Source organism: Aulonocara sp. 'chitande type north' Nkhata Bay, linkage group LG5, assembly GCF_057382095.1.
Source record: "Aulonocara sp. 'chitande type north' Nkhata Bay isolate Kocher_YH1m ecotype deep benthic linkage group LG5, A_spYH_male_GT1.1, whole genome shotgun sequence".
Taxonomy (NCBI): Eukaryota; Metazoa; Chordata; class Actinopteri; order Cichliformes; family Cichlidae; genus Aulonocara; species Aulonocara sp. 'chitande type north' Nkhata Bay.
The window spans coordinates 42,434,786-42,461,718 of record NC_141348.1 but is presented as its reverse complement, the minus strand read 5'-3'; the positions used below and the strand labels follow the sequence as shown (position 1 = coordinate 42,461,718).

At 42.3% G+C, this 26,933-nt stretch overlaps 1 protein-coding gene across 4 annotated transcripts; it reads left to right on the top strand.

Moving 5' to 3' along the window:
- The first annotated feature begins 1,667 nt into the window (after positions 1-1,667).
- Positions 1,668-26,674, top strand: LOC147331412 (uncharacterized). 4 transcript variants are annotated; one of them, XM_086293688.1, is made up of 6 exons: positions 1,668-2,345; positions 2,679-2,835; positions 20,606-20,659; positions 21,941-22,573; positions 23,226-23,258; positions 23,351-26,674. In XM_086293688.1, the coding sequence occupies exons 3-6, from the start codon at positions 20,611-20,613 to the stop codon at positions 26,104-26,106; spliced, it is 3,471 nt and encodes a 1,156-aa protein (XP_086149814.1). In that variant the 5' UTR covers positions 1,668-2,345; positions 2,679-2,835; positions 20,606-20,610; the 3' UTR covers positions 26,107-26,674. The 4 variants fall into 4 exon arrangements, with proteins under 4 accessions (XP_086149814.1, XP_086149812.1, XP_086149813.1 ...); XM_086293686.1 differs by lacking the exons at positions 1,668-2,345; positions 2,679-2,835 and adding exons at positions 9,618-9,939; positions 12,894-12,928; XM_086293689.1 differs by lacking the exons at positions 1,668-2,345; positions 2,679-2,835 and adding exons at positions 20,835-21,133; positions 21,244-21,308 and having other exon boundaries at positions 17,019-20,659.
- Positions 26,675-26,933: the final 259 nt, after the last annotated feature.

Genomic DNA, 26,933 nt, shown 5'->3' with positions numbered 1-26,933 from the left:
ACGTCACTAGCCGTGTCTGGGCCTAAACTCCGCTGCAGGTCCATATATCAAACGATCACTATGGCATTACTGAGAGTTGAAAAACTGTCTAAAGTCTTTCATCTTTAATAAAATGATCAGCGTTCTGCTCTACCAGGTGTAACAATTGAGTTTAACATCCAGGCATCCATGAAAACGGAATTTATGACATTTAACGGAGTTAGAAGTTAGCAGGGAGTTAGCTCGCTAGCTTCTATCTAAATACAATATAGCATGTCCTGACTGCGGGGTTTTGGAAACAAATTCAAACTACAGCTCTGTTATCACTTCCAGCATAAATGAAGACAGAAACTAAACAGCAGTGACGTTTGTAGGGTTACTGAAGTTGGGCTAGCTGGTATATAATGATGTGCTACGTAGGGTTGCCAACTCCCTGAAAAATAAATAAGGGACACCTCGTGGCCAGGGCCGGGCGACCCAGTTGTCTTCACCCTTCCCAGTGTGGTGAATTTTCTAGCTCTTTTTTTGTGTGTGAAATTATTTTTTTAACCATTTGACTTGAAGTTGATTTAAGTAGATGCATATTCTATTCTTTGTGATATGAACACATGTGAAACAAATGATCATTTAGCCATTTATTTTTAGCTCAAAATGACAACATTAACAGAATAAAACAGGTCTCTTTCTTAAACAGAAGCCTGTCATGCTTAACTTTTGAGAATATAAGTAAATCTTTCTTTAAAAGAACTCTGTCCTGCTTAACTTAAAATAATAGAAAACAATAGAAAGAAAAATATTCTTGTAACAGTGCACATTTAGTGCATTTAGTACAATTGGCTTCAGTTGAGGTATTATTTCAGCTTTTCTAATGCTAATCAGCTGCTCCTGTTTGTAAACCCGCTTGTTCCCATGATTACGCATCATAACTCATCATCATTATTCATCTATGTATTACTTTTATGTATTAGTCATCTATTTGTTGTAATCATCTATCCTTGCAGTCGTTTATTACACAAAATAAATTATATTATCACACTTCTGGCCACATAGCGCTGATATTCATTGCACATGCCCATATTAACTTTTTCCAGCCAGGTGTTTTCCTTTTCCCATTCTTCCCTTTCTCTGAGGGGAACAAACATTGCTGCTCTAACGCTGGGCTCACACTGTGCGGTTTTAGGCCCATTTTGAGCCGATTTTTGAGTGATCGGACCGATTTTGGCCTTCATCGTGCATCGTGTAGTATACGTGGGGTAACGAGAAGTGATTAACACCTCACGACCAGCTCCCGATCATCAATCGCTCGTGAGCCGCTCACACTGCTCGCGCGCAAACACGTAAACGCCGTGAAAAAGACGGAGCAGCACGGCTGTGCAGCGTGTGATCTGGACACAAGCGATGGAGGCACAACTTGTAGAACTTTGGAAAGCTCATCCGAGCCTTTTCGATGTGGCATCACAAAATTATCACGACCACAACAACCGTGAAAATAGTTGGATTTACATGCTGCTCAATCACAGCTGCCTGATCATGTTTTTCATTAGCAATTTAGCAAAGTTGATGGTGGTGTGTCTGTGTGAGTGAGAGACAGAGAGAGAGAGCGACAGATTTTCTGTTATAACCTTCATGTTATGGAGGCACAGTGTGAGCACTCAGGTCGCATCAGAGCATCGGGCGATATAGTGTGAGACCTGCATCGTGACCTACCAACTTCTAACCCCTGCGAGTCAATCGTGCAGTTTGAGCAGGAGCTGAATAACGTGACTGAAAAAATCGCACAGTGTCTGCCCAGCTTTAGGTGTACTGTCGTCCGAGACTTGCACCGCAGTGTCGGCGTTTGTTTCCCTGTTGGCCATGCTTGTTGTTGTGGTCATCTGTTGTCTTCCGGTATTTTCTCCGCAAGCGACCTTTCCTCGACCAATGAGATGAGCGGTAATCTGAATTGTCATACTCGAATTGTCATAAGTGTGCTGTCAGCTCATTGGTCACAAAGCAGGAGAGGGGCTGGGAATTATGTTTTCAAACAAAGCGTTAATTCCATTAACATTTATAGACTACTTTTGATTCTCACTGTATTACGGGACAAAGTGCGTCCCTTATTAGCTCAATACGGGACGTGTACTTTTGTTTCTAAATACGGGACGATTCCGTTTTTTAAGGGACGGTTGGCAACCCTAGTGCTACGTGACCGCTAGCGACACAGCTATGTTAGCATAATATAAACAAGCTAACTTTTTTTCCACTCGATAAAAGTTAACGTGAGTGTTCTCGGTGGTCAGGAACAAATGTAATCGCATGGCAGGACGCTGTAAAAGGACCAAACTTCAGCCAGGAGAACAACTGAGATAATCCATCCACAATACGAGGTTAGTCATTCATATACTGCTGCATGGGCTGGGCTGTAGTTACATCCTAAGGTTTTAAAAACTGAGCTTAAATAAATGATTAGCGGTAATAAAAGCAGAGGGAGGTCAACAGTGATCACTGACTGTTTTAGGAGCTTTTTGAGATTAAATAGAAGAAAATACAAAACATTAAACATGTTAACAATACAAAAGCCATAGGATTCGTCACGTCATCACTTAATAATCAGATAGCTTTGGTTTTACCTTTTTATTAACCAGTGAAGAAACTCCCTAAGTAGAGATCCTGAGTCGAGATGAACAGGACTAACCTGGGATGTTTTTTTTTAACTGCAGGAAAAATCATCATGAGGAGAACGAGCAAACTCCAGGCAGTAGGTTTGAACCCAGGACGCTCCTCCTGTGATGCAACAGTGCTAACCACTGAGGCATCCTGCTGCCTCTTTTATATTGCAGACTGATCAAAGATAGTTGAAGACAGCATACACAAAAGGTCGGTAAAGGTTGTTGAAAGTTTGTCATGGTGATGGACGTGAAGCATGAAATCACAACAAGCTACATCTCTAACCTGACTTTAAACATTTTCACCAACAAACCACAAACTTCAACACTAGATATGAACTGTGAAACTGCCTGAAATCAGAGATGAGTCACTGTCCTGATCAAAATCTCATCACTTCAGTCATTTAAAGTCCTGATCTGTATTAGTGAGACAGACTGTTTCTGTTGGAGGATCTGCAGGAAGGAAACACAATTATATTCAAGGATTTGGTCCATTAAATCCAAACAGAACAGAATATGAACACAGCTGTCAGTTATGAGAGACAAAGGCTGTTAAATGTTCACTGTGTGGGTGTTTTTCCACTCACTCAGTGAGACTGAGACTCCTCACAGTGTTACGGGAGGCCGAGGTAATGGCATCCAGAGTAAGAGAAGCTCTCTCTGTGGGACGGAGACAACACCCTCAGTCACTGCGCAGCTCTTTGATTAGGCTGTAGTGAGAATCCAGAAGGCTGTGATCACATGAACTCAGTCAATGCTTCTGTATTGATGTGAACTGATTATTGGGATCCATGCAGGCTGACATCGTGTGATGAAGGTTCAGACTGGGCTGCATGCTGATGCCCTCCTTATCCACCCTCCACTGATAAACTGCAGTTTCCAGAGTCCACTTGTTCCAGCTGATTCCAGTCCAGTGCGTCACGCAACAGTTTTCTTACCGCTTTGATGTCCAAACATGACTCCAGACAAAGTGAGCAGACAGACACGCGAGCAGGAGAAGACACTCTATCACCGTGGAAATCATCTCCGGAGGAAACATCACTAACAGACACGCTCCTGACAGAAACACGCAGCCCAACTGACTGTCAGCTGCTGCCGCCACAATAAGAGCTTCAACTGTAATATTATAAAGTCAAATCAGGACGAGAACTGTAATATTATGAATGAGTCAAACACATTTAATAGGGATCATTGGTGCTCTCCAGGAAGCGAGTCCTGTGGGTTTAAATGTGTCGCACGCTGTGGATGTTTCCAGCTGTACAAGGCTTGAGTCATAAACATCAGTCCATAAACAAATGAAAGCTCTGAAACCAGATTTCTCTGAAATTAAGCATTTCCTTATTTTTCATGATATAAAAACCTGTGTTTTAATAAATCACGCTCCAGCTCAAAGGATCATTTTTCTATAAATCAGATGATTATTTTTCTTTGGGGAAACCTGGAACTTCTTCGTTGTGTCAAACAGGGAGAAAAACCCTTCAAATTTTAAAGAATTTAATAAATAAAAAAGTCAAACTTAAAAATGATCAAGAAGGAAAGGAAGCTGTGCTAGCATCTGTTTAACTTTAGAGGGTAGTGGTAAAAATGAGCTATTCAATCATTTCTGTTTGAGGGACAGGCTTTCTATTTAAATCACAACAATAAACACTGCCTTTATTAAAATGATGCTTTATTTTTGTTTTTGTTGCGTTTTTATGCTTCTAAATGTACAAACACGTGGTTGGTGTGGCTTAGAGTATCTGACGTGCCATCCAGATTTAAACAGAAGGCTGTCCGTGATTTTGTCCGTCAGTTATGACGTTGTTGCACGTTTCTATTGCACTTGTGTCTGTGTCGTTCTGTTCTGTCTGGTGTTGCACTGCTGTCGTTTTGCATTTTTGAGTGGAGGCAGCCTGAAGTTTATGAATATCTGAAAATACACAAATCGACACAGACACACAACAAGAATCAGGAGTGTTTTATTTAAAGGGTCAGAAGTTTTTACAGGATCAACCAAATCTTCTTCCCCTTTGCGCACTCGTCATAAATACGTCCGTCCTCATCATGAAGAAGTATTCTCTTTTAATTTTCTATTCAGGAGCATTCATGTAAATATTGCATTTTCCACACACAAAATCATACTTGTTTGAAGTGCTATGACCTTTGGTGCTTTTATGTCAGTCCAAAAAAAGAAGAAAAAAAAATCATGAAAATTACGATTATGAAACTTGATGTAATCAACATGAATCAAAAATAAGATAATATTTGTATCACGCTTATTAAAAATCAACATAACAAACTGCTCTACAAACATAAAATAGACATTGAAAATATGATTTTGACAGCAGCTTGGTTCTTAAATCCATCATTTTGAGTTTTAGCAGCACAAACTTCATCACTGTGAACGGAACAGCTGCTGATGACTCTGACAGTTTTTCTTCCTGAGAGATTTTAAAAAGAGACGTGAACACCTCAAATACAGACAGCCTTCGTGTCGACTCGACATGAAGACAAAAGTAAAAACTATCTCTGATTTCTTCAGAGTTACTGTTTGTGGTTCGAGTCCCTGAGATTTTGGAGTGAGGAAGAGGCAGGGGTAAGGGGGACTGGATGAGGGACGGGGGCTATGTAGAGCGTGGCGGGTTATTTCCAACCATGACCAACTCAGTTGTACTTTTACTCATCTTAAAAAGCTCTAATATTCTTGCATTCTTCTCATCCACCATCTTTAGCCAGTCCTGAGTTGGAATCCGAAGCAATGTGCTGAAAACACCGGAGTGGGTGTTTGTAAGGTCCAACATAAAATCATCTGTGCAAGCTCGATCGCTTGTTTGTCGACTAGCTCCATCTGCAAAATGGAGTGCTCTTGGTCTCCCACTGGGTGTATGTTTGCAGACCGGTGCTGATTGGGTTCTTGGGTGAATGGTGGAAACGAGTAGGCCTCTTTGAAAACTGGATACTGCTGGTCTCTGGTTCGCGGTGCGCTCGTTTCCCGCAGGCTTTTCTGTATTTCAGGGGTCGTGATGAGCGTGAGAACAGCCCAGTCAGAGCAAGTAAAAGCGATCCGCGATGTGAGCGGACCAACACTTTCACCCACTTTGAGCTGGTAGAAAAAGATTTCACCCTCTGGGAGGCTGAAGGCATCGCCCCAAAACCCCCCATTGTTGAGGCTGAATCTTTGCTCCAAACGGTTAGCAGCTGCTGTTGGCTGCACTCTGCAAAGATGTAATCGTCTGAGTTCTGGCGGCGTGGCGGAGGCTATAGCTATAACTATAGCTAGTTACGGGCGTTTGAGAGACCACAGTGAGGTTGGTAGGTCTGGCGGCCATGTTTGTTTGTGAAAAAAAGAGAAAACTTGCTTGTTTTTTCTGAGAGAAAAAAACCAGTTAAATTTAAGCTTAAATGTTAGATTATTTATCCTGAATGCCAGTAAGAGAATAAACCTATTGCTGAGAAGGTAAATCGGACCTGTATCCGATTGGCTAACCGGGGTGCAAAGGGAGCCGCCCCATTGTTATGTGATTGGCACCGGGGCGAGTTAGGCACGCCTGCGAGGCGGAGTTGGTCTCCGGCGCAAATTTCGAACGAAGAGCCCGAATCATTAAGCAGCAGATGTGGAGCGATCAAGAAGGAAAAATTGTGCGCTGGCTGCGGCTGCATCAGAGTCAGAGTCAGAGCGAAGGGAGAACTTAGACTTTGCTGAATTTGCGAGAGAGCTAGTAAGAGGGATCGTTTTGAAGAAAAAAGACTAAGGATTTTTCAGGATTTTTCCCCTGTTTTCGAATATAAGGTTTTGGGAATAGAGGGGTCCCTACCAGGGTTTTTTTTGAGAAATATACGGAGGGTTTTCAGGAGTTTTTCCCTGGTTATTTTGTCTAAGGATCGGGGTGGGAGCCGCGGGGCGCTGAATTTGAGAAAAAAGACTAAGGATTTTTTCAGGTGTCTTCCCCCTGTTATCGAATATAAGGTTTTGGGAATAGAGGGGTACCTAACAAGTTATTCTAGGGTTTTGGAGAAAACGCGGAGGGTTTTTTTAAGGAGTTTTTTTTTTGCTGGGAGCCGCGGTGGGATCGTGAGAGTTTTTTTTACGATTCTGAGTTTGATTCTAAATCTCCTTGTTCGTATTAAACAAATGCATATAAATTGAAATAAAGTTTTCCCCCGAGGCATGCAACCTGTATGTCTGGCCATACTGAACGTTACAAAAGCACAAGTTTAACTAAGCAGTTTTACTATTTTACTATATATTATTAACACATTTTTAAACACACAAGCACGGACCCGAGACACACAGGACAGTCCCAGACACAGGCGCGCGCAGAAGTGCGTGTGGCGCATAAAAAGCATAAAAAGTAAAAACTTTTAAACATTTTTTGCACTCTCTCGTCAACTGACTCAGTGAATCAAATGACTCGAAAAACCCGATTCACTTTGGTGAGTGACTCATTAAAACTCGATTCAGTAAAAACAATCAAATTTACCATCACTACTTGCTACTGAAAACAAGAAAAAAACCGGTCCTGCTATGGGCTGAACCATTTGTTAATGGTGGAGGGGGAAACACTATGCAATATATATATTCAGTTTTAGCATTTATATTCACTGTTGACTGTAACTACGCTCAAACTGTTAATGCTATCTTATTTTAATAAACAACACTGTCATATGCAAAACTGGGGTGGCAAGGGATCATTTTAAGGTGGCGCTTGCCACCCCATGCCACCCTTCTAGATCCGCCCCTGTCTGGTTAGACCACAGGATAGGCGTCTGCTTCTACATTAATAGTGGCTGGTGCACAGATGTAACAGTGATTGCTCAGCACTGCTCTTCCTCTCTGGAATACCTTTTTATTCACTGCAAACCGTTTTATTCTCCGCGGGGGTTTGCATCATTCATCTTGGCCGCTGTTTACATCTAGCCAGATGTTGATGTGCAGGCAGCTCTGGCATTTTCAACTCCTCACTGCAGGCATGTCATGTGCCTGTCTGCTTCAAGTCCTCTACCATAATCCCTGTCCCCAAGAAACCAAGGATCACTGGACTAAATGACTACAGACATGTGGCTCTGACATCTGTCATTTGAGCGCCTGTTTCTCTCCTACCTCAAGACCCTCACGGCCCCCCTCCTGGACCCCCTCCAGTTTGCATACAGAGCCAACAGGTCTGTAGACGATGCTATCAACATGGCTCTGCACTTCATCCTGCAGCATCTGGACTCCCCAGGAACCTACGCCAGGATCCTGTTTGTGGACTTCAGCTCTGCCTTCAATACCATCCTTCCAGACCATCTCCGAGGCAAGCTTTCCCAGATGAAGGTGCCTGATCTCATCTGCCAGTGGATCACTGACTTCCTGACGGACAGGAAGCAGCATGTGAGGCTGGGAAAGAATGTCTCGGACTCCCGGACCATCAGCACCGGCTCCCCTCAGGGCGAGTACACTAACTGCTGCACATCCACCCACCAGTCTGTCAATCTAATCAAGTTTGCAGATGACACCACCGTTATTGTCATCTTGGACGGGGATGAGTCTGCCTACAGGAGGGAGGTTGAACGTCTGGTGTCCTGGTGCTGAATGCCCAGAAGACAGTGGAGATTATTGTGGACTTCAGGAAGCACACAGCCCCACTCTCTCTCCCCCCCCCATCATCCTGACTGACACCCTCGTCACCTCTGTGGACTCATTCCGCTTCCTGGGTACCACCGTCACCCAGGACCTGAAGTGGGAGCCCACCATCACCTTCGTCATAAAGAAGCTGAAGAAATTCAACCTGCCAACATGGACGATGATGCAATTCTACACTGCAGCGTGTTGTGCGCTCTGCTGAGAAGGTGATTGGCTGCAGACTCCCATCTCTGCAGGACCTGTACACCTCCAGGACACATGACCCTACACTGTGTTCACTGCATCATTCCATGTTTGGCACTGATCACCACCTGCACTCATGTATATATCTATCTACTTAGCACTTTTAATTTTAATTTTTAGGTTTATTTAAGCATTGTCTGTCAGTATGTTTACACTAAGTACCGCAGCAATTACCTAATGTTGTAAACCTGCTCAAAATTTGGCAATAAAACCCTTTCTGATTCTGATTCACTTACTAAATCTGCGAGATCTACAGAATATTGTATTTGGTTTAATTGTTATGTTGTTATGTGGTGCATTTATTTTTGACTTTTGCTGCCATGATGCCAAGTCTCTCTTAGAAATAAGATTTTTAATCTCAATGAGATTTTTACCTGAATAAATAAAGGAATAATAAAAATAAAAATGGTAAATGGTCTGTATTTATATAGCGCTTTACTAGTCCTTAAGGACCCCAAAGCGCTTTACATATCCAGTCATCCACCCAGTCACACACACATTCACACACTGGTGATGGCAGCTACATTGTAGCCACAGCCACCCTGGGGCGCACTGACAGAGGCGAGGCTGCTGGACACTGGCGCCACCGGGCCCTCTGACCACCACCAGTAGGCAACGGGTGAAGTGTCTCGTCCTTTCTCTCCCTGTTTAGGATTTCTGTGACTGCAGTGAAAATTTCCTCCAGTCGTCACTTATTCCAGCTGACCTGGACTAAAGTAAAAATTAATCCTAAAGCAAAGGACATTACTAATGAACACTGATTATACAGAACAATAAATATACTTTTTTTTATAGTTAATATAGATTACAATCTTGAGCTTATATAGTGTTTTGCCTGCTACAACAACAACTCAGCAGTAAGAATAAATATCACACTGCAGAATAAGTTTTTATTCTGCAGTGTGAGTTCAGCTGAGAGTTTAACAGACTGTTGTTAAAACATAAATATATCAGCAGCTTATGGGTGAAACAGAAAATGCAGTTACAATGAACATTTACATGATCTGGGCAACTTATGTCGCTGGTTTTCATAAATAGTCAGATGATCCATCACAATGAATTATGGGACAGCATTTTCTCATCCCTTTTCATAAAGGATGGCTCCTTGTATCCTACGCTACAGGAAGCAATAAAGGAAGCATTGAAGCTCCTTTCCTCAGTGTTTGGAGAATTGGAACAGCTCTTACTGTGGCCACCACGCAGGTACTTCCGCGTCACGTCTCTCAGTAGGAACCTTCCGAAGCAAATTGGAACGCGCCCCTGGTCAATACTTTCACTTTCATTAGTGTTGGTGGCGCAGTAATAAGTTCCGCTTTCAAATCAAATCAAGCTGAACGTTTCAAAACGAAAAAGAAATATAGACAAAAAGCTGGATGAAGTCAGTGCGTTGGACATATTGATTGAGTTTAATAATAATTGATTACTGGCCGCACAAGAGGACAAATTAGTCTCATGACCGAAGAGTCTTGGGTGAGTTTGTGTTCAAGTCATTTTTGCTGATAAAACGGTGCATGTGCTGCAAACAGCTTTGTTAAACTAAGAGACAGAAATAGGCTTCTCTATCTCACTGAACTCCTGATTTTAAGACGTCTTTATGACTTCAGGTTTAGTGTGAGTTCAGATAAATGCGGATTTGACACGAAAATGGCGTAGAGGTGTAGTTTTATCCACTCGGGCACGTCCGCGTACATATTTGACTGACATATATTTTAGCACACCCAAAATGCGTCCACTTTAGTGCTAATATTTCCATTTAATTTATCTAATATTGTTATTGGTTATTTTCAGGAACTGCTAGAACTTCTAATTTTGGAAAAATGATTAATATTTGTGATTTATTATTGTAACATGGCCTGCACCGAAAGACAGTAAAGTGGAACAACCCTGCAGCTGCAGCTGTTGATTTCAGGGCAGATGCACGTCAGTTGCTGGGCTGAACTTCTGCCCACTACTGAGATTTAATCAGGGAGGTGAATTGAGTACACTGTATCTTCGTTGTCCCTGAACTTTACCCGTATATACAGGCATTTCATATTTGTCATTATGGCGTCTCTGGAGCTTGCACACTTACATGCTGCTTACAAGGATGGGCAAGTGTGCAAGCCTCCTGTAAGTCTCATTTTCATTCTTCCTTTTGGATAGTTGCTTGCTCTCTAACTGTGTTGCCATCTCTTCTATGGGCTCAAATTGTGGTCATAAATATTTTGTACTTGTAAATCAGGATTTGTATGTGTAAAAAGAATTTGTGTGTGCGTAAAAAAGATTTGTGTGTGGACTTAGCCAAAAAATACATGTGAAACTTTGACCCTATTTTTCTTCCTTTCATCTGATTGGCCAATGTCATGTCAATCAGAGAACAGATGGGTTTGGCTGTCGGAGGGGCGCTTGTTTGAACTGCAGGTCCTTGAAGGGTAATACAGTTTTAAGCTGGAGGATCTCTATATAAATATCCGAGAGATGCTAGATCCCCTAACTTTCAGTAGCTGTTGAAAGGATAAAGTTGTGGTATATCAGTGGTTAGAAACACCATTATTACTTTATGATTAGTTTAACACAAAGTCAGGGCTGACCTGGGACCATTGCTGTGAGTCACAGTGCGCAGCATAAAAGTCCTTTCACATCGGACGCAGCATGTGCTGCTAATGCTAACTGCTAACTAAAAGCAAAGGATCCAGAATTTGTTGCTGGCTGCTGGGCTCTGTGGGTTTTTGCAGCAGCTCTACCTGCACTAGATGCACCTGCTCCTTGTCTTTTCTATCTCTGACTTTATGTCCTCTACAAGAGTTTGTTTTTTTTGCTGGTTCTTCAAATGTTCAATAAAATCATGTATCCCCTCCCCCTACCCCCCAGAGGTCCGCAGCGCTGTTGAAAAGGCTCTGGAGGTCCCTGTATTAAGCACATAAACCTGTGACAGAAAAATCACCAAACTGAGACGACCACAGAATGTTTTCCTTCCTGGTGATGAAGGAAAACGCTGAGCTGGCATTCAAAAGGGCATTTATTCCCTTCAAGGACTTGAAGCTCCATAAAGCACCCCTCCAAAAGCCAAACCCATCTGTTCTCTGATTGGATAGTTAAATTTGTGATTGACATGACATTGGCCAATCAGATGAAAGGAAGAAAAAAAAAAAAAATAGGGTCAAAATTCATACTTGTAACTTGAAACTTGAGTGCAGAGTTTCACACATAAGTCCACACACAAATCTTTTTTACATACACACAAATTCCTTTTACACACACACACACACACACACACACACACACACACATATCCTGATTTACAAGAACAAAATATTTATGACCACAATTTGAGCCCATACTCTTCACCTTATGTTTTCTCTGGTGAATTCAGAGAGTTACAGATAGTGTGAAAAGGTGTTTCCTCCAGATTTCCCATTTTTTGTACATTTTTCACATTAACAAAAAAATAAAATATCAGACAAAATTAACAAAAGTAAACACAGAATGCAGTTTCTAAATGAAGGTGTTTATTGTTAAGGGGAAGAAAATGCAAATCTACATGATGCTGTGTGGAAAAAGTGATCGCCCCCTGATGGCCCTTTGTTGGGCCACCCAGCAACAACTGCAATCAAGTATCTGTGAGTCTGTCTGATTTAGGTCAGGACTTTGACTAGGCCACACTGAAGTGTTCAGAGAAACTGAAAATACACCTGTGATACACCACAGTTAATTCACGTTTTAACATTCATTAATGGTAATAGTAAATTTATTTATACAGCATATTTCATTATACATGAACTCAGTGTGCCTAATACAGAAAAACGGGAGGGAGTGAAAGGGAGTGAAAACAGCAAAATAAAACTTGAACAAAAAAAAAAAAAAAATTGAGTGTAGGCCTATGTGAACAAAAATCTTTTGAGTCTGGTTTTGAATGTCAACACAGATGGAACCGATCTTGGGTCAGCAGGCAACATTTTCCAAAGAACAGGACAATTTATTAACACACGGATGGCTGATAATTTGACAGTAAAGAATGTTTAGTGTGCTTCTACACATTGCACAGGTCAGCTGCTACAGTCACTTTGCTTACAGCTTTATTGCAGCACTCTTATGTGAAAACTGAATTTCAACCAATGTAGCTGCAGAACATTTTTAATGAGCAGTCTGTTTTTCCATTTGGCTTGTCAGCTGACACTGAACTTGACCAACTACATCCATCTGTGTGCACATATAGTACTATATGTGTGTACTATATGCATGTGTGCGTGTATACTATATGTGTGTGTGTGTGTCTCTCTGTCTGTCTGTCTGTTTTAAATTCTGTGAAAATAGTTAAAAGTCGGAGGACATGGCTTCATAGGTTGTCCAGATCACAGAACACTGACATAAGTAAAAGTTCCCTTTTGTTGTTTTAAAACTTGCTAATTATGTTATTAATAATTCTTTCTTGAAAATGTTTTTAGGGGTGAAGGTCACACAATGGCAACTGCAGGAACTGGTAAGTCCAGTCATTCTTTAAATCCTTGTAACAAAGCATTATTTAAAAAATAAATCAGACTGAAGGTGGATACATAAGCTCACAGAACATCTGATGGTGTGCACATGTAAACACAGGTTTTAGAAGGTTGTTCTAAAAGATTTATTTCTAACAGCTGGTTTGGTGGATGGATGGGGTTAGTTGGATCAGTGAATGGATGATTTCTTTTCTGTACATTAAATAATTACAATTAAAAACCAAACCAAACAGCACTACTATAAGCTGTGCAAAGCATAAAATTAGTATAACATCAACTTGCATCACTAACGCATCCACCATCTTGGTATTTCCATTTCTTTAAAGTTAACCGACATCTAGTACATTTGACTAAATATCCCTTTCGACTGAGCAGTAATCAGATAATTGGAAGGTTAAGCAGAGTCTTCTAAAATTATAGGGTTCTGTTTGTTCTCACTCTGATGGTAAGGAGGTAAAAGGCCTGCCAAAAACAAAAATATTCATGAAACTTGTCATACCACGCCTCTAAGTAACCTCCTGCTTGTACTTGATTGTTGATCTAGAACTTTCTGATCAACCATAGTGGTAGCAATATGCTAGTGTCCAAAGCTGAACCTCTGAAGGAGGTTTTTCCCAGCTGATTTGGGAAAACACGTTTTCATAGCAACAGGGGCTGTCAGGGAGTAACAGATGGATGTGACTGGGACTTTAACAATAATTTTCGTAGGGACTGCCATCAACCTCCAGGAATCACTCACGAGTGCTCGGTTACACCAGAAACGTCAGAATCTCAGGTTAAAGCTCACAAAACTATTTCAAAAACCACCAAACCGCTAAAACAGAAAATGAGAGCTGGAAAACAGATTCCGCACAAAGATGTTAACACAAAGTGCAGATTGTTTACCTGACTGCACGGACACGCCATCGGGGCTAAAAGCCGACATCTCACAGATTCTGAAGCTGCAGGTTCTGTTGCGCCGACCAAAATTCACTGAACCAGCAGTAAAAGAAGAGCCGAAACAAAAATAGTCTGGTAAGCAGAATCCCAGTCCAAAACATTGCAAAACCCCAGCTGCGCCTCCAGCAGCGGCGTCACAACAGTACCCCAAACAACGTTCAGGCAGCCTACCTCGGGTCTAGTGACCACAGTAACACAATCTGGCGGCAGCCACGGGTTCGGTGGCAACGTTGTTGCAGCTCAGGGGGCCTGCCACAGGTCTGGCAGCGGCGGCATTGCAGCTCCGGTGAGCCACAGTGTAGAATGGCACATGATCGCCGATGTGCTGGTCGTGCAGGACGTGGGTGTGGAGAGCGCGCTGGACGTGGAGGGCACGCTGGACGTGGACGACGTGGAGGGCACGCTGGACGTGGAGGTCCCTCTGGCACACAGACCTCAAGCTTTGGCGGAGCCGGTCCCTCCCGCTTGCTGAGCTCCTCTGCCGGGAGTGAGGGCTCCTCCCGCTCGCTGAGCTCCGCCACTGGTGGAGCGGGCCCCTCTGACAGTGCTGCAGCTACAGATGGTCGAGCCGAAGGTGATGTAGGTGATGCGGCAGCTGCAGGCGGTGGATGTAGTGTCAGAGTAGCGGATGTGGATGGTGGAACAGATGACAACTGAAGCAGCCCCTCTGACCTTCCGGGGACTGATGTGGGACAAGCAGGTGTATCGGCCTCTGGCTGAGGGTGTAAATGTGTGGCTGACTGGACTAAGGACTGAGCTACAGGTAGCAGAGTTGCAGTCTTACACGCCTCTCTGCAGCTTCTCTCCTCCTGCTACCCCCCCAAAAACCCATCTCCATAGAGACTGTGTCAGCTCCCAAACAGACAAAAAACAAACTAAAAACCATCAACAAACAACTTAAACATAAACAATTACAAAGAAAGAACAATAAAGTATCCACATCTGAACCAAAGAATAAAACAGTGAAATGTGGATTATTAAATATTAGGTCTCTCTCCTCCAAGTCTCTGTTAGTACATGACTTAATAATTGATCAACAAATCGATTTACTGTGCCTTACAGAAACCTGGTTGCAGCAGGATGATTATGTTAGTTTAAATGAATCAACACCCCCGAGTCATTCTAACTACCAGAAACCTCGAAGCACAGGCCGAGGGGGCGGTGTGGCAGCAATTTTTCACACTAGCCTATTAATTAATGAAAGACCAAGACAGACTTTTAATTCATTTGAAAGCCTGATGCTTAGCCTCAGAAACCAGTCTTACTTGTTATCATCTATCGTCCACCTGGGCCTTACACAGAGTTTCTGTCTGATTTCTCAGACTTTATATCTAATTTAGTTCTGAGCTCAGATAAAATAATTATTGTGGGTGATTTTAACATCCATGTAGATGCTAAAAATGACAGCCTCAACATGGCATTTAATCTGTTATTAGACTCAATTGGCTTCTCTCAAAATGTAAAAGAACCCACCCACCACTTTAATCACACTCTAGATCTTGTTTTAAAATATGGCATAGAAACTGAACATTTAACAGTGTTTCCTGAAAACCCTCTGCTGTCTGATCATTTCCTGATAACATTTACATTTACAATAATTGATTACACAGCGGTGGAGAGTAGACTTTATCACAGTAGATGTCTTTCTGAAAGCGCTGTAACTAAGTTTAAGAATATAATCCACCCACTGTTATCATCTTCAATGCCCTGTACCAACATAGAGCAGAGCAGCTATCTGAACGCTACCCCAACAGAGGTCGATTATCTTGTTAATATTTTCACCTCCTCACTACGTACGACTCTGGATACTGTAGCTCCTGTGAAAACTAAGGTCTCTAATCAGAAGTACCTGACTCCGTGGTATAATTCTCAAACACGTACCCTAAAGCAGATGACTCGTAATCTGGAGAGGAAATGGCGTGTCACAAATTTAGAGGATCATCATTTAGCCTGGAGAAATAGTTTGCTGCTTTATAAGAAAGCCCTCCGCAAAGCCAGAACATCTTACTATTCATCACTGATTGAAGAAAATAAGAACAACCCCAGGTTTCTCTTCAGCACTGTAGCCAGGCTGACAAAAAGTCAGAGCTCTTTTGAGCCAACCATCCCTTTAACGTTAACTAGTAATGACTTCATGAACTTCTTCACAAATAAAATTTTTATCATTAGAGAAAAAATTACCAGTAATCATCCCACAGATGTAATATTATCTACAGCTACTTTCAGTACCATTGATGTTAAGTTAGACTCTTTTTCTCCAATTGATCTTTCTGAGTTAACTTCAATAATTACTTCCTCCAAGCCATCAACGTGTCTTTTAGACCCCATTCCTACAAAACTGCTCAAAGAAGTCCTGCCATTAATTAATTCTTCGATCTTAAATATGATCAACCTATCTCTAATGATCGGCTATGTACCACAGGCCTTCAAGCTGGCTGTAGTTAAACCTTTACTCAAAAAGCATCTCTAGACCCAGCAGTCTTAGCTAATTATAGGCCAATCTCCAACCTTCCTTTCATATCAAACATCCTTGAAAGAGTAGTTGTCAAACAGCTAACAGATCATCGGCAGAGGAATGGTTTATTTGAAGAGTTTCAGTCAGGTTTCAGAGCTCATCACAGCACAGAAACAGCTTTAGTGAAGGTTACAAATGATCTTCTTATGGCCTCTGACAGTGGACTCATCTCTGTGCTTGTCCTGCTAGACCTCAGTGCAGCGTTCGATACTGTCGACCATAATATCCTATTAGAGCGATTAGAACATGCTGTAGGTATTACAGGTACTGTGCTGCAGTGGTTTGTATCATATCTATCTAATAGACTCCAGTTTGTGCATGTAAATGGAGAGTCCTCTTCACACACTGAGGTTAATTATGGAGTTCCACAGGGTTCAGTGCTAGGACCAATTCTGTTTACATTATACATGCTTCCCTTAGGCAGCATCATTAGAAGACATAGCATACATTTTCACTGCTATGCAGATGACACCCAGCTCTATCTGTCCATGAAGCCAGATGACACACACCAATTAGTTAAACTGCAGGAATGTCTTAAAGACATAAAGACCTGGATGGCCGCGAACTTTCTGCTTCTTAATTCAGATAAAACTGAGGTTATTGTACTCGGCCCTGAAAAGCCTAGAAATATGGTATCTAAGCAGATTCTTACTCTGGATGGCATTACCTTGGCCTCCAGTAACGCTGTGAGGAACCTTGGAGTCATTTTTGACCAGGACATGTCCTTCAATGCACATATTAAACAAATATGTAAGACTGCGTTCTTCCATTTGCGCAACATCTCTAAAATTAGAAATATCCTGTCTCAGAGTGACGCTGAAAAACTAGTTCATGCATTTATTACTTCCAGGCTGGACTACTGTAATTCATTATTATCAGGATGTCCAAAAAACTCACTGAAAAGCCTTCAGCTAATCCAAAATGCTGCAGCAAGAGTCCTGACAGGGACTAGAAAGAGAGAGCAGATTTCTCCTGTTTTGGCTTCCCTTCATTGGCTTCCTGTTAAATCCAGAATTGAATTCAAAATCCTGCTCCTCACATACAAGGTCTTAAATAATCAGGCCCCATCTTATCTCAATGACCTTGTAGTACCATATCACCCTATTAGAGCACTTCGCTCTCGCTCTGCAGGCCTACTTGTTGTTCCTAGAGTATTTAAAAGTAGAATGGGAGGCAGAGCCTTCAGTTTTCAGGCCCCTCTTCTGTGGAACCAGCTTCCAGTTTGGATTCGGGAGACAGACACTATCTCTACTTTTAAAATTAGGCTTAAAACTTTCCTTTTTGCTAAAGCATATAGTTAGGGCTGGACCAGGTGACCCTGAATCCTCCCTTAGTTATGCTGCAATAGACGTAGGCTGCCGGGGGATTCCCATGATGCATTGAGTTTTTCCTTTCCAGTCACCTTTCTCACTCACTATGTATTAACAGACCTCTCTGCATTGAATCATATCTGTTATTAACCTCTGTCTCTCTTCCACAGCATGTCTTTATCCTGTCTTCCTTCTCTCACCCCAACCGGTCGCAGCAGATGGCCTCGCCCCTCCCTGAGCCTGGTTCTGCCGGAGGTTTCTTCCTGTTAAAAGGGAGTTTTTCCTTCCCACTGTTGCCAAAGTGCTTGCTCATAGGGGGTCATATGATTGTTGTTTTTTTTTCTCTGTATCTATGAAGCGCCTTGAGGCGACTTATGTTGTGATTTGGCGCTATATAAATAAAATTGAATTGAATTGAATAGTGGGGCAGCAGACTGAGTTACATGCTGGGCTGAAAAAAAACTCTAACACCGGGCTGTCTAGCAATGGACTCTCTAGCTGATCAGCAGCCACAAAAACAGTTTTTAGATTTACACTTTCATAGTCCAATGACTCAGGGTTAACAGCCTCTAAAATTAAGGCTTCATCCTCAGATGGGGAGCAAGGAAAACGGTTTTCAATACTCTCTACACTAATTAATGACCCAGAATTAGTTGTCAGTTCATGTTCATCTTTTGGCCAATCAGAATTTTTAAGCTTATTCCCCATTGTGGGCCTTGTTTTACCATTCACCGACTGGGCGCGGTCCTTGGGTTCAGATGAAACTGTCTTTTTCACCACTAACAGATTCTGTTTTACTCACTGCGGCGCCTTGTGCGGCTAGCCCAGAGTCAACTAGTTCTTCAAAAGCCAGTGGAGTAAGTGGAAAGGTGGTATGACGACGGTGCGGGCGCCGTCTCCTCCGTGGAGGCGGGGCCGCGTTAAAGGAAACTGTCCCGTCCTGTTCATCTGCGTTTAGATTCTTAATGACAGGATCTAGTGAAACAACTGAGTCAGGTTTACTCACAGCTAGGGATGGGTACCGGTGTCCGGTGCCATGATGGCACCGGTTCAGACATAAACGGTAGTAACCAGACCGAAAAGCAGCGCACATTTCGGTGCTTTATTTTCCTGAGCTGTGATACACTTTAGATTCTAGCCAATCATTTTACGTTTCCGAGGATAGTAGGCGGGTCCAGGTACGTACGTTCTGTTAGAGCAGAGCTACAGATTAAAAATGCCCAAGGCGAAGCGGTCAAAAGTCTGGCTGTACTTCACAGCAAAAGATGCAAACTCAGCAGCAACAAGTGCTTTAAGCTGATACTGTGATACTGTCAAAGGAGGTAACACCTCAAATCCGATGAAACACCTGGCGACGCATAGCGGGTTTTTTTTAAAGCCAAGAAATGCACCGTATTTGATAGCTGTCTTCTTGTTTGATGGCAGATACTCCCTTCACCCTGGCCAAAAAGGCTAAAATGACCAAAGAAAAAGTGGAAAACAGTTAAACATGAGAGGTTTTTGGACAAAGTTTGTGTTTTTCCATTGTTTAAGCACTGCTTCCAGCCAAGAGTGATACCATATATGCCCCATAGCTGCAGAAAAGGCTAACATTGTTATCTTTTTACAAAAAAAAAAAAAACAGCTGAACATGAGGTTTTTGGACCAATTTTGTGTTCTCCATTCTTTAAGCACCAGTTTGAGCACCGTTTAAGCACCGGCACAGTTTCAAAAGCACCGGTTTGGCACCGGTATCGGATAAAACCTAAACGATACCCATCCCTACTCACAGCAGTGATGAACACTGTTGGACCATCGCCGGCTGGCCCGGCTGAAGCCGCTGGAGTGGGTTGAAGTGTGATGGGGTGATGATGGTGAGGACAACATCTCTTCTGTAATGGAGGATCAAACAGTTGTGCAGCAAGCATCGACGGAAAAGCTGGCCGCCGATGCGTGAAAAACCAGGCGGCTAGAGCTTCTACAAGGGCAGCCGAATTTTCCTTGCCCGGGCCGCCCAAGCCAAATAATTCCAAACTAGAACCTGCCCTCAAACTAGTGACTATTTGAGTTAGTTTGTTAATGTCAAAAAGATTTGCTCTGAAGGTAGTGGATGAAAGGAAATTGTCAAAAAACACAACCTGTATGTGTCTCTTGTGAGGATCTACCGTCCAGATTATGCTCCGGCAGTAACCCCAGAGCTGTGCGAGCGTCTCCTCCTCTGAGGTGACACTTGAGTCCACTGGGTCCATTATGGCTGGATCGTTCTATCACAGTCTGTGGGTGGGGAAGGAGGACCCAAGATGCAGGACTCTGCAATGCAAACAGTCCATTTATTTACAGCGGAGTAAATAGTACACAATAAATTCCTCGTGCGTCTCCTACTCCTTCTCAGTGCCCGTGCTCCGTGTCTCCGCTCCCGTGAAACTTGTGCTCGCTGCTTTCCCGTTCCCACACTCCTGCTGGAAAATCCACAGAGGCAGCCGTTAACACACAAATACAAGGCGACAGACTCGCACTCACTGATTTTGCCAACAATCCAGCGTCGAGGAGCTCTCAGTCACACTGCTTTGTAGCTCCTCCGACGAGGCTTGATCAGCGCCAGGTGTGTGTGTGAGGATCCTTGGGTGTGACCGGTCAGCTGGCAGGGCCACACCCACCAGGCCTGAAGGTGCCTGTCACGATGCCAATACACAAACATGGACCACAGGAATATCAGCAGTGCAGAACACACACATATAATATAATAAGTCCACAACTGTTCAGGGATTCTAGGTCACTCAGACCGGAGCAATGAGAAAATATTTCAGCTTCTGCTTTGGTGCTGCTCCACCACACAAGCAGTATTAATCCCCCATAGTTGTTTAAATCATAATTTAAAAACCAGTGCTAAAAATGTGTCTTTGTCCTTGTGCTCACAGATGATATGAAACCACTGACACGGAGTTCCAGCTTTCAATTCCTGCTACCTTCCAGTAAGTCTGTGTAAAATGTATATCTATGTGTGATGGAGGTGTACCATGTAATGTTTTTATCGTTGGTATTAAAACAACTGTGTAGTGAAATGAATGCATTTATTGCGAGAATTATTGATTTTAATTCCCTGACTTAAATGGCCTGTATTTATATAGCGCTTTACTCGTCCCTAAGGACCCCAAAGCTTTACACATTTAGTCATCCACACATTCACACACTGGTGATGGCAGCTACATTGTAGCCACAGCCACCCTGGGGCGCACTGACAGAGGCGAGGCTGCCGGACACTGGCGCCACCGGGCCCTCTGACCACCACCAGTAGGCAACGGGTCAAGTGTCTTGCCCAAGGACACAACGACGAGACTGTCTAAGCCGGGGTTCGAACCAGCAACCTTCTGATTACAAGGCGAACTCTCAACTCTTGAGCCACTCTTAAGGGGGAGAAAAAAAACCTTTCAATTAATATCTAACATGTAAGTTTTTGTAATGATGCATGTTTAATGTATCCATTGCATTTACACTATAGTTATAACTTCCCAGTCAGTTTGATATGCCTGTTATGTGCACCGGTTTCCTTCTGCAGGCTGTGAAGAATAGCAAAGAAACATTTGCCAGCATCAACTTATATATGGCCCAGTTGCATATCTGGTAATACTTGAACACAGAGGCCTTCTCTGCGCTGATGTAAACAATTTGTCGCCAGCATGAACACATAAACCCCCCCCCCCCCCCCAGTGGTCACAGGTCACACGTCATACTCTCTGAAACTGTACTAACATTGTGCATTAACCTCTCCCTAAACACTGATACCAAATCCACATGTGGACACTGTTTCTAAATTGAAATTTATACGTGAATGTAGGCATATGTGTAACTCATGTGTCTGTAGAGTGTCTAGTTTTGGGGGTGCATGTAGGCATGTAGCTTGGTGTGTGTTACATGTGCATGCGAGTTGGGGTGCAGGTCTCTGTATCTGTTCTTCTGTGTCCGTATATGTGCTTCTACCTAAATGACTGTGTGTGATAATGTATCTGTTATTTGATGTGTATTTTTATAGATGTGTGTGGAAGAAAAATATCCCTGTTGTGGAATGATCTGCCCTTGCATGTTAGGCAGGCTTCTTGTCTTTCTGAGTTTACAACTCTTCTCTTCTCTTTGTTTATTTATGCTATTTGTATATGTACAAAACTTTGTGACTTAATTAGATAAATTAATTAATTTCCTGTTCTGCTTCTCTTCAGTTAATTGTCTGGAAATAAGTGATTTACTTTTCTTCCCAGTGTCCGAGCTGAGGGTGGTTCTGCTGGGGAACAAATGGTCAGAGATGAGAGCAGTGGGGAACATGATACTGAGACAGGAGAAGTTCTGTACTGAAAAAGCACCAGACTGCTGTGTGGAATTCAGGACACCCTTCAAGGAAAAACGAATAGTTGTCATTAACACCCCAGACCTGTTGCTTCCCAATATTTCTGATGCCAAACTGAAGGAGCATGTAGAAACCTGTGTGAGGCTCTCTGCTCCTGGACCTCACGTGTTCCTGTTGGTTCTACAGCCTGAAGACTTCACTGAGGAGCAAAATCGGAGGCTCTGCAAAGTCCTTGAAGAATTCAGTGATCAATCATTTGATCATTCATTGGTTCTGAAATCAACTCCCAGAGAGAAGAGCTCAGCTTTCATGAAAGAAGATCAACCCTTAAAGGACTTTATCAGAAAATGCAAATACAGACATTTGAAGCTGAAGAACCTCGAACGTGCAGAGCTGCTAACACGCTTGGTTCAAATTGCAAAAGAGAACAATGGACACCTGGTCTGGGATGTATTTGAGGATGCAGCAACAGGTCTGGCTTCTGAGCAGGAAAACCTCAAACAAGAAAAAACATCAACCTTTCCATTTGGTCCAACAAAGGAAATTGGTAAGTTATTGTTTATGTCATGATCCCTGGGTCTAGGACCCAGTATTTTAAGTTTTGTCTCTTGTCAGTATTTCCTGCGGTTTCTGTTTATTTATGTTTCCCAGGTTTGGTTTTCCTGGTTTCAGTTTATATTATATTTCCTTGTATTTTTGGCTCCCTTATCTTCCCATGTCTACCCTAGTCTTGTCTCTATGTTTATTTACTTCAATATATCAAGACTGCGTTTTTGTTTCTGTGTTAAGTTCATATGTAAGTGATTCTGCCATCTGTTTACTTACATTCTGTTTTACTTTGGTGGTGTTTTGTCCTCTGTGCTTTTGTTAACTCCTTTTGTCTTATCTCTGCTGATTTATTCTCTTCTATGTTTCCTGGCTTCCTGGTATTTTCTGTACTTGCATTTTTTCAAACAACAAATTTAGGAAACTCTGCACACTTGATTTGATGACAGGTGCATAGGAGAGAAAAAATCTTAGTGAAAGACGTATATTATAACCTCACCAAAATGCCCTGCTTATCATTATTTGTATTACACAGTTTTGGTCCATGCAACCTTCGTCAGTTGCAGAGAAACAGGAAATTGTAAAATGACTATAAATCACTTTGGAATCATACTTCCTGTACTGTTGAAATAAGGCTGTGTTGTCTTTTACAGAACTCAAAGCTCCCAGTGAATATTCCCAACAGTGTAAGTAAATCACATTTTATATATATGTGTATATATATATATATATATATGCTTGCTGGTATCTTAATCTTAGTATTTTTGTTAATTTACAGCACCTGGACTCAGAATTGTGATATTTGGAAAAAGTGAGGACAAAAAGAAAACGCTCTGCCAATTCATCATGCAGAAAAAACACTTTCAGTTCTCTAAATTCAACCCGAACAAGCAATGTGAGGTGGCTCGTGGAGAATGGAAAAGAAAACCAGTAACAGTGGTGAAAACCCCAGACATGTTTAGTATGACTGTGAAAGCAATTATTGAAGAGATGAGAAGCTGTGTGAGTCTTTCCCTTCCTGGACCAAACGTTTTGTTGCTGTTAGTGAAACCTTCTAATTTCACTGAAGAGAACAGAAGAACTCTGAAGGTCATCCTGAGTTTGTTTGATCAAAATGCCTTTAAACACTCGATGGTCATCAACACACATGACAACCCAATGAGTTCCTGTGTGAATGAACTCCTCTGGGACTGTGGAGGAAAATTCTATAACATGTTTGAGGAAGACCACAAACAGTTAATGGCGAAGATTGAGGACATTGTGAATGAAAATAAAGGAAAATTCCTCACGTTCACTGAAGAGACCACACAACTGACGTCTGAACTCATCAAGCCAGCTCTAAACCTGGTTCTGTGTGGGAGGAGAGGAGCAGGGAAGACGTCAGCAGCCAAGGCCATTTTAGGTCAGACTGAGCTTCATTCAGACTCCAACTCATCAGAGTGTGTTAAACATCAGGGAGAGGTGTGTGGACGTTGGGTTTCCCTGGTGGAGCTGCCTGCCTTGTATGAAAAACCTCAGGAGGCAGTGATGGAGGAATCACTCAGGTGTATTTCCCTCTGTGATCCTGAGGGTGTCCATGCCTTCATCCTGGTCCTAACTGTGGCTCCCCTCACTGATGAAGACAAGGGAGAGTTAGAGACCATCCAGAACACATTCAGCTCTCGAGTCAATGACTTCTCCATGATTCTGTTCACTGTGGACTCAGATCCTACACATCCAGCTGTAGTTAACTTTCTAAAAGACAAGGAGGACATCCAAGAGCTCTGTGAGAGCTGTGGAGGAAGATCTGTTGTTCTCAACATTAATGACAAACAGCAGATCCCACAGCTGGTCCAAGCTGTGGAAAAGGTGAGAGATAAAGGACCCAAATCCTTCACAAAAGACATGTTCATATTAGCTCAGATGGAGAGAGTGGTAGAACAGAAAAACATTAACACAAGACTTAAAGCTGAAATGGATTTAAGAAAAGAAAGGGCCATGTGTGTTGATGATAGAAATCAGAACAGGGAATGTCTCAGGATGGTTCTGATTGGAAAGACTGGCAGTGGGAAGAGCGCAACTGGAAACACCATTCTGGGGAAAAAACATTTTAAATCTAAGCCCAGCGGGAGGTCTGTGACAAAGTTCTGTGAGAAAGCAGAAGGAGAGGTTGATGGACGTCCTGTTGTTGTGGTCGACACCCCCGGTCTGTTTGACACGAGTCTGTCCAGTAATGAAGTTGAACAAGAGCTCGTTAAATGCATCACCATGTTGGCTCCTGGACCTCATGTGATCTTACTGGTGCTATCAATCGGCCGGTTTACAAACGAAGAAAAAGAAACTGTTGAACTGATAAAGAAATACTTTGGGAAAAATTCACAACATTTCATCATCGTTACATTTACCAGGAAAGATGAACTGAAAGGTCAAACATTTGAGAGTTACATAGAAGATGATTGTGATGAATTTGTACAAAAACTGATTCATGATTGTGGAGACAGATATCATGTCTTTAATAATAATGATGCAAAGAATCGGGCTCAGGTCAGTGAGCTGCTGACAAAGATTGAGGTAATGGTGCACGAAAATGGAGGCAGCTGCTACACCAGCGAGATGTTCCAAGAGGCTGAGGTGGCAATAAAGAAGGAAGTGGAGAGGATCCTAAAAGAGAAGGAAGAGGAGATGAAGAGACAGAAAGAAGAGCTTGAACAAAAACATGAGGAACAAATAAAAGCAATGGAAGAAAGAATGGAAGAACAGAGAGCGGAAACTGAATGGCAGAGAAAACGGATAGAAAAACAACTTAAAAAAATGAAGGATAACATAAAGAATGAACGTGAACAGAGAAAAAGTGAACAGAAAAGGCGAGAAGCAGAGGACCGCCAAAGGAAAATACAAGATGAACTTCAACAACAAGAGTTGGAACAAAAGCGTATAGATCTGGAGAAAAAACTAAAGGCAGAATCAAAGGAAAAGGAAATAACTGACCGACAGCTGGAACAAAGCAGAGAGGAGATGAGAAACCAACGAGAGAAGTGGGAAAAGGAAAGGAGTGAGTGGTGGGACAAACGACATCAAGAAAATGAAGAGAAACAAGCAAAACTTACAAAAATGCAAGAAGAATACGACCAGGAAAAAGAAAAATATATAAACAAGAGAAAAGAAGAGGATCGAATGAGAAGAGATCAAGAGGAGAGAGAGCGGAAAGAACTGGAGGAAAACTATAAGAAAAAACTGCAAGAAATGAAGACAAAATATGAAGAAGAAGCCAGAAAACAGGCTGAAGAGTTCAACGAGTTCAGACAGAAATACACCAAAGACTTTACAGCTCTGGTAGAAAAACACATGGAGGAAATAAAAGAACTGAAACAACAACATGAGAGAGAAATGCAGCAGACAGACGTGAGACACAGTAAAGATTACAAACAGTTGGATGAACTCTCCAGTTACAAAGAAAAATCTCTCAAAGAACAAATTAAGGACTTGGAGAAAACGCATGAGGAAGAAATAGAGGCTCTAAAAAAGAAATATGAGAGCAGCTGTATTATCCTCTGATCATGAACATGATAGCTCTTCAGTACTTTTTCATATTTTTGTCCAACTTTTTTTCCAATATTTTGGAGATTGATTCAAATGTACAGGACTCCATGTTCTTGACAAGTCTGGCTAAATATTTAGATTATGCACAGTTAATAAGACTAATAAGAATGTACATCTGCAGTATGTGTGACATTGGCATGGTGGACGATGTTAAGTAAATTCTTTGATGTAAAATATTTAATATGCGGTAAAATTGTCACTCTCTTTCATAATCAATTTTCTCCTCATTTGGAGACTGAAATAAAAACAGAATTAAAATGTCCATACATTCTTTATGTCATAACAACCCACAGCTTTACTGTGTTCCAGCAAAGTATCCAATAGCAGTGACAACTCCTCCACATTAGCAGGTGGTATTCTTCGTTTTTGGGGACGGCTCCTTTTATCTTTCAATATGGATGGTCTGTTTATGTTTTGATCCAGAGCAGGGGCGGAGCGTGGGGGTGGCTTACGGGGCTTAAGCCCAGGTTGTTTTGTCAGAAGCCCGGGGTATTTTGGAGTGTAATTTTTTCATAGTTAGATGTCTGGCTGACAACTGTATAAAACAGAAAGTACACACAATATTCGAAGCACATAGTGCACACTGTGGGAATTTACGACTGTGCGTGAATCCCCCCTGATATTGGTATGATCCGAGCTCAGGCACTAAGCGACTGAGCGAGAGGGCGGGGCAGCTGCTGCCTGTGAGTGCGCTGTTGTAGAGACGGAGCCAGCCATACTAAGGAGAGCTTAAGTTTGACCAGGTACCAAAGCAAATCATTCGTACCGTACAAATAATGTAA

Bases quoted from the DNA above. Each gene is read 5' to 3' on its own strand.
- LOC147331412 (XM_086293686.1), top strand. The intron at 20,660-21,940 runs GTAAGTCTGTGT...TTTTCTTCCCAG, and splicing joins TCAATTCCTGCTACCTTCCA to TGTCCGAGCTGAGGGTGGTT. The intron at 22,574-23,225 runs GTAAGTTATTGT...TGTCTTTTACAG, and splicing joins TGGTCCAACAAAGGAAATTG to AACTCAAAGCTCCCAGTGAA.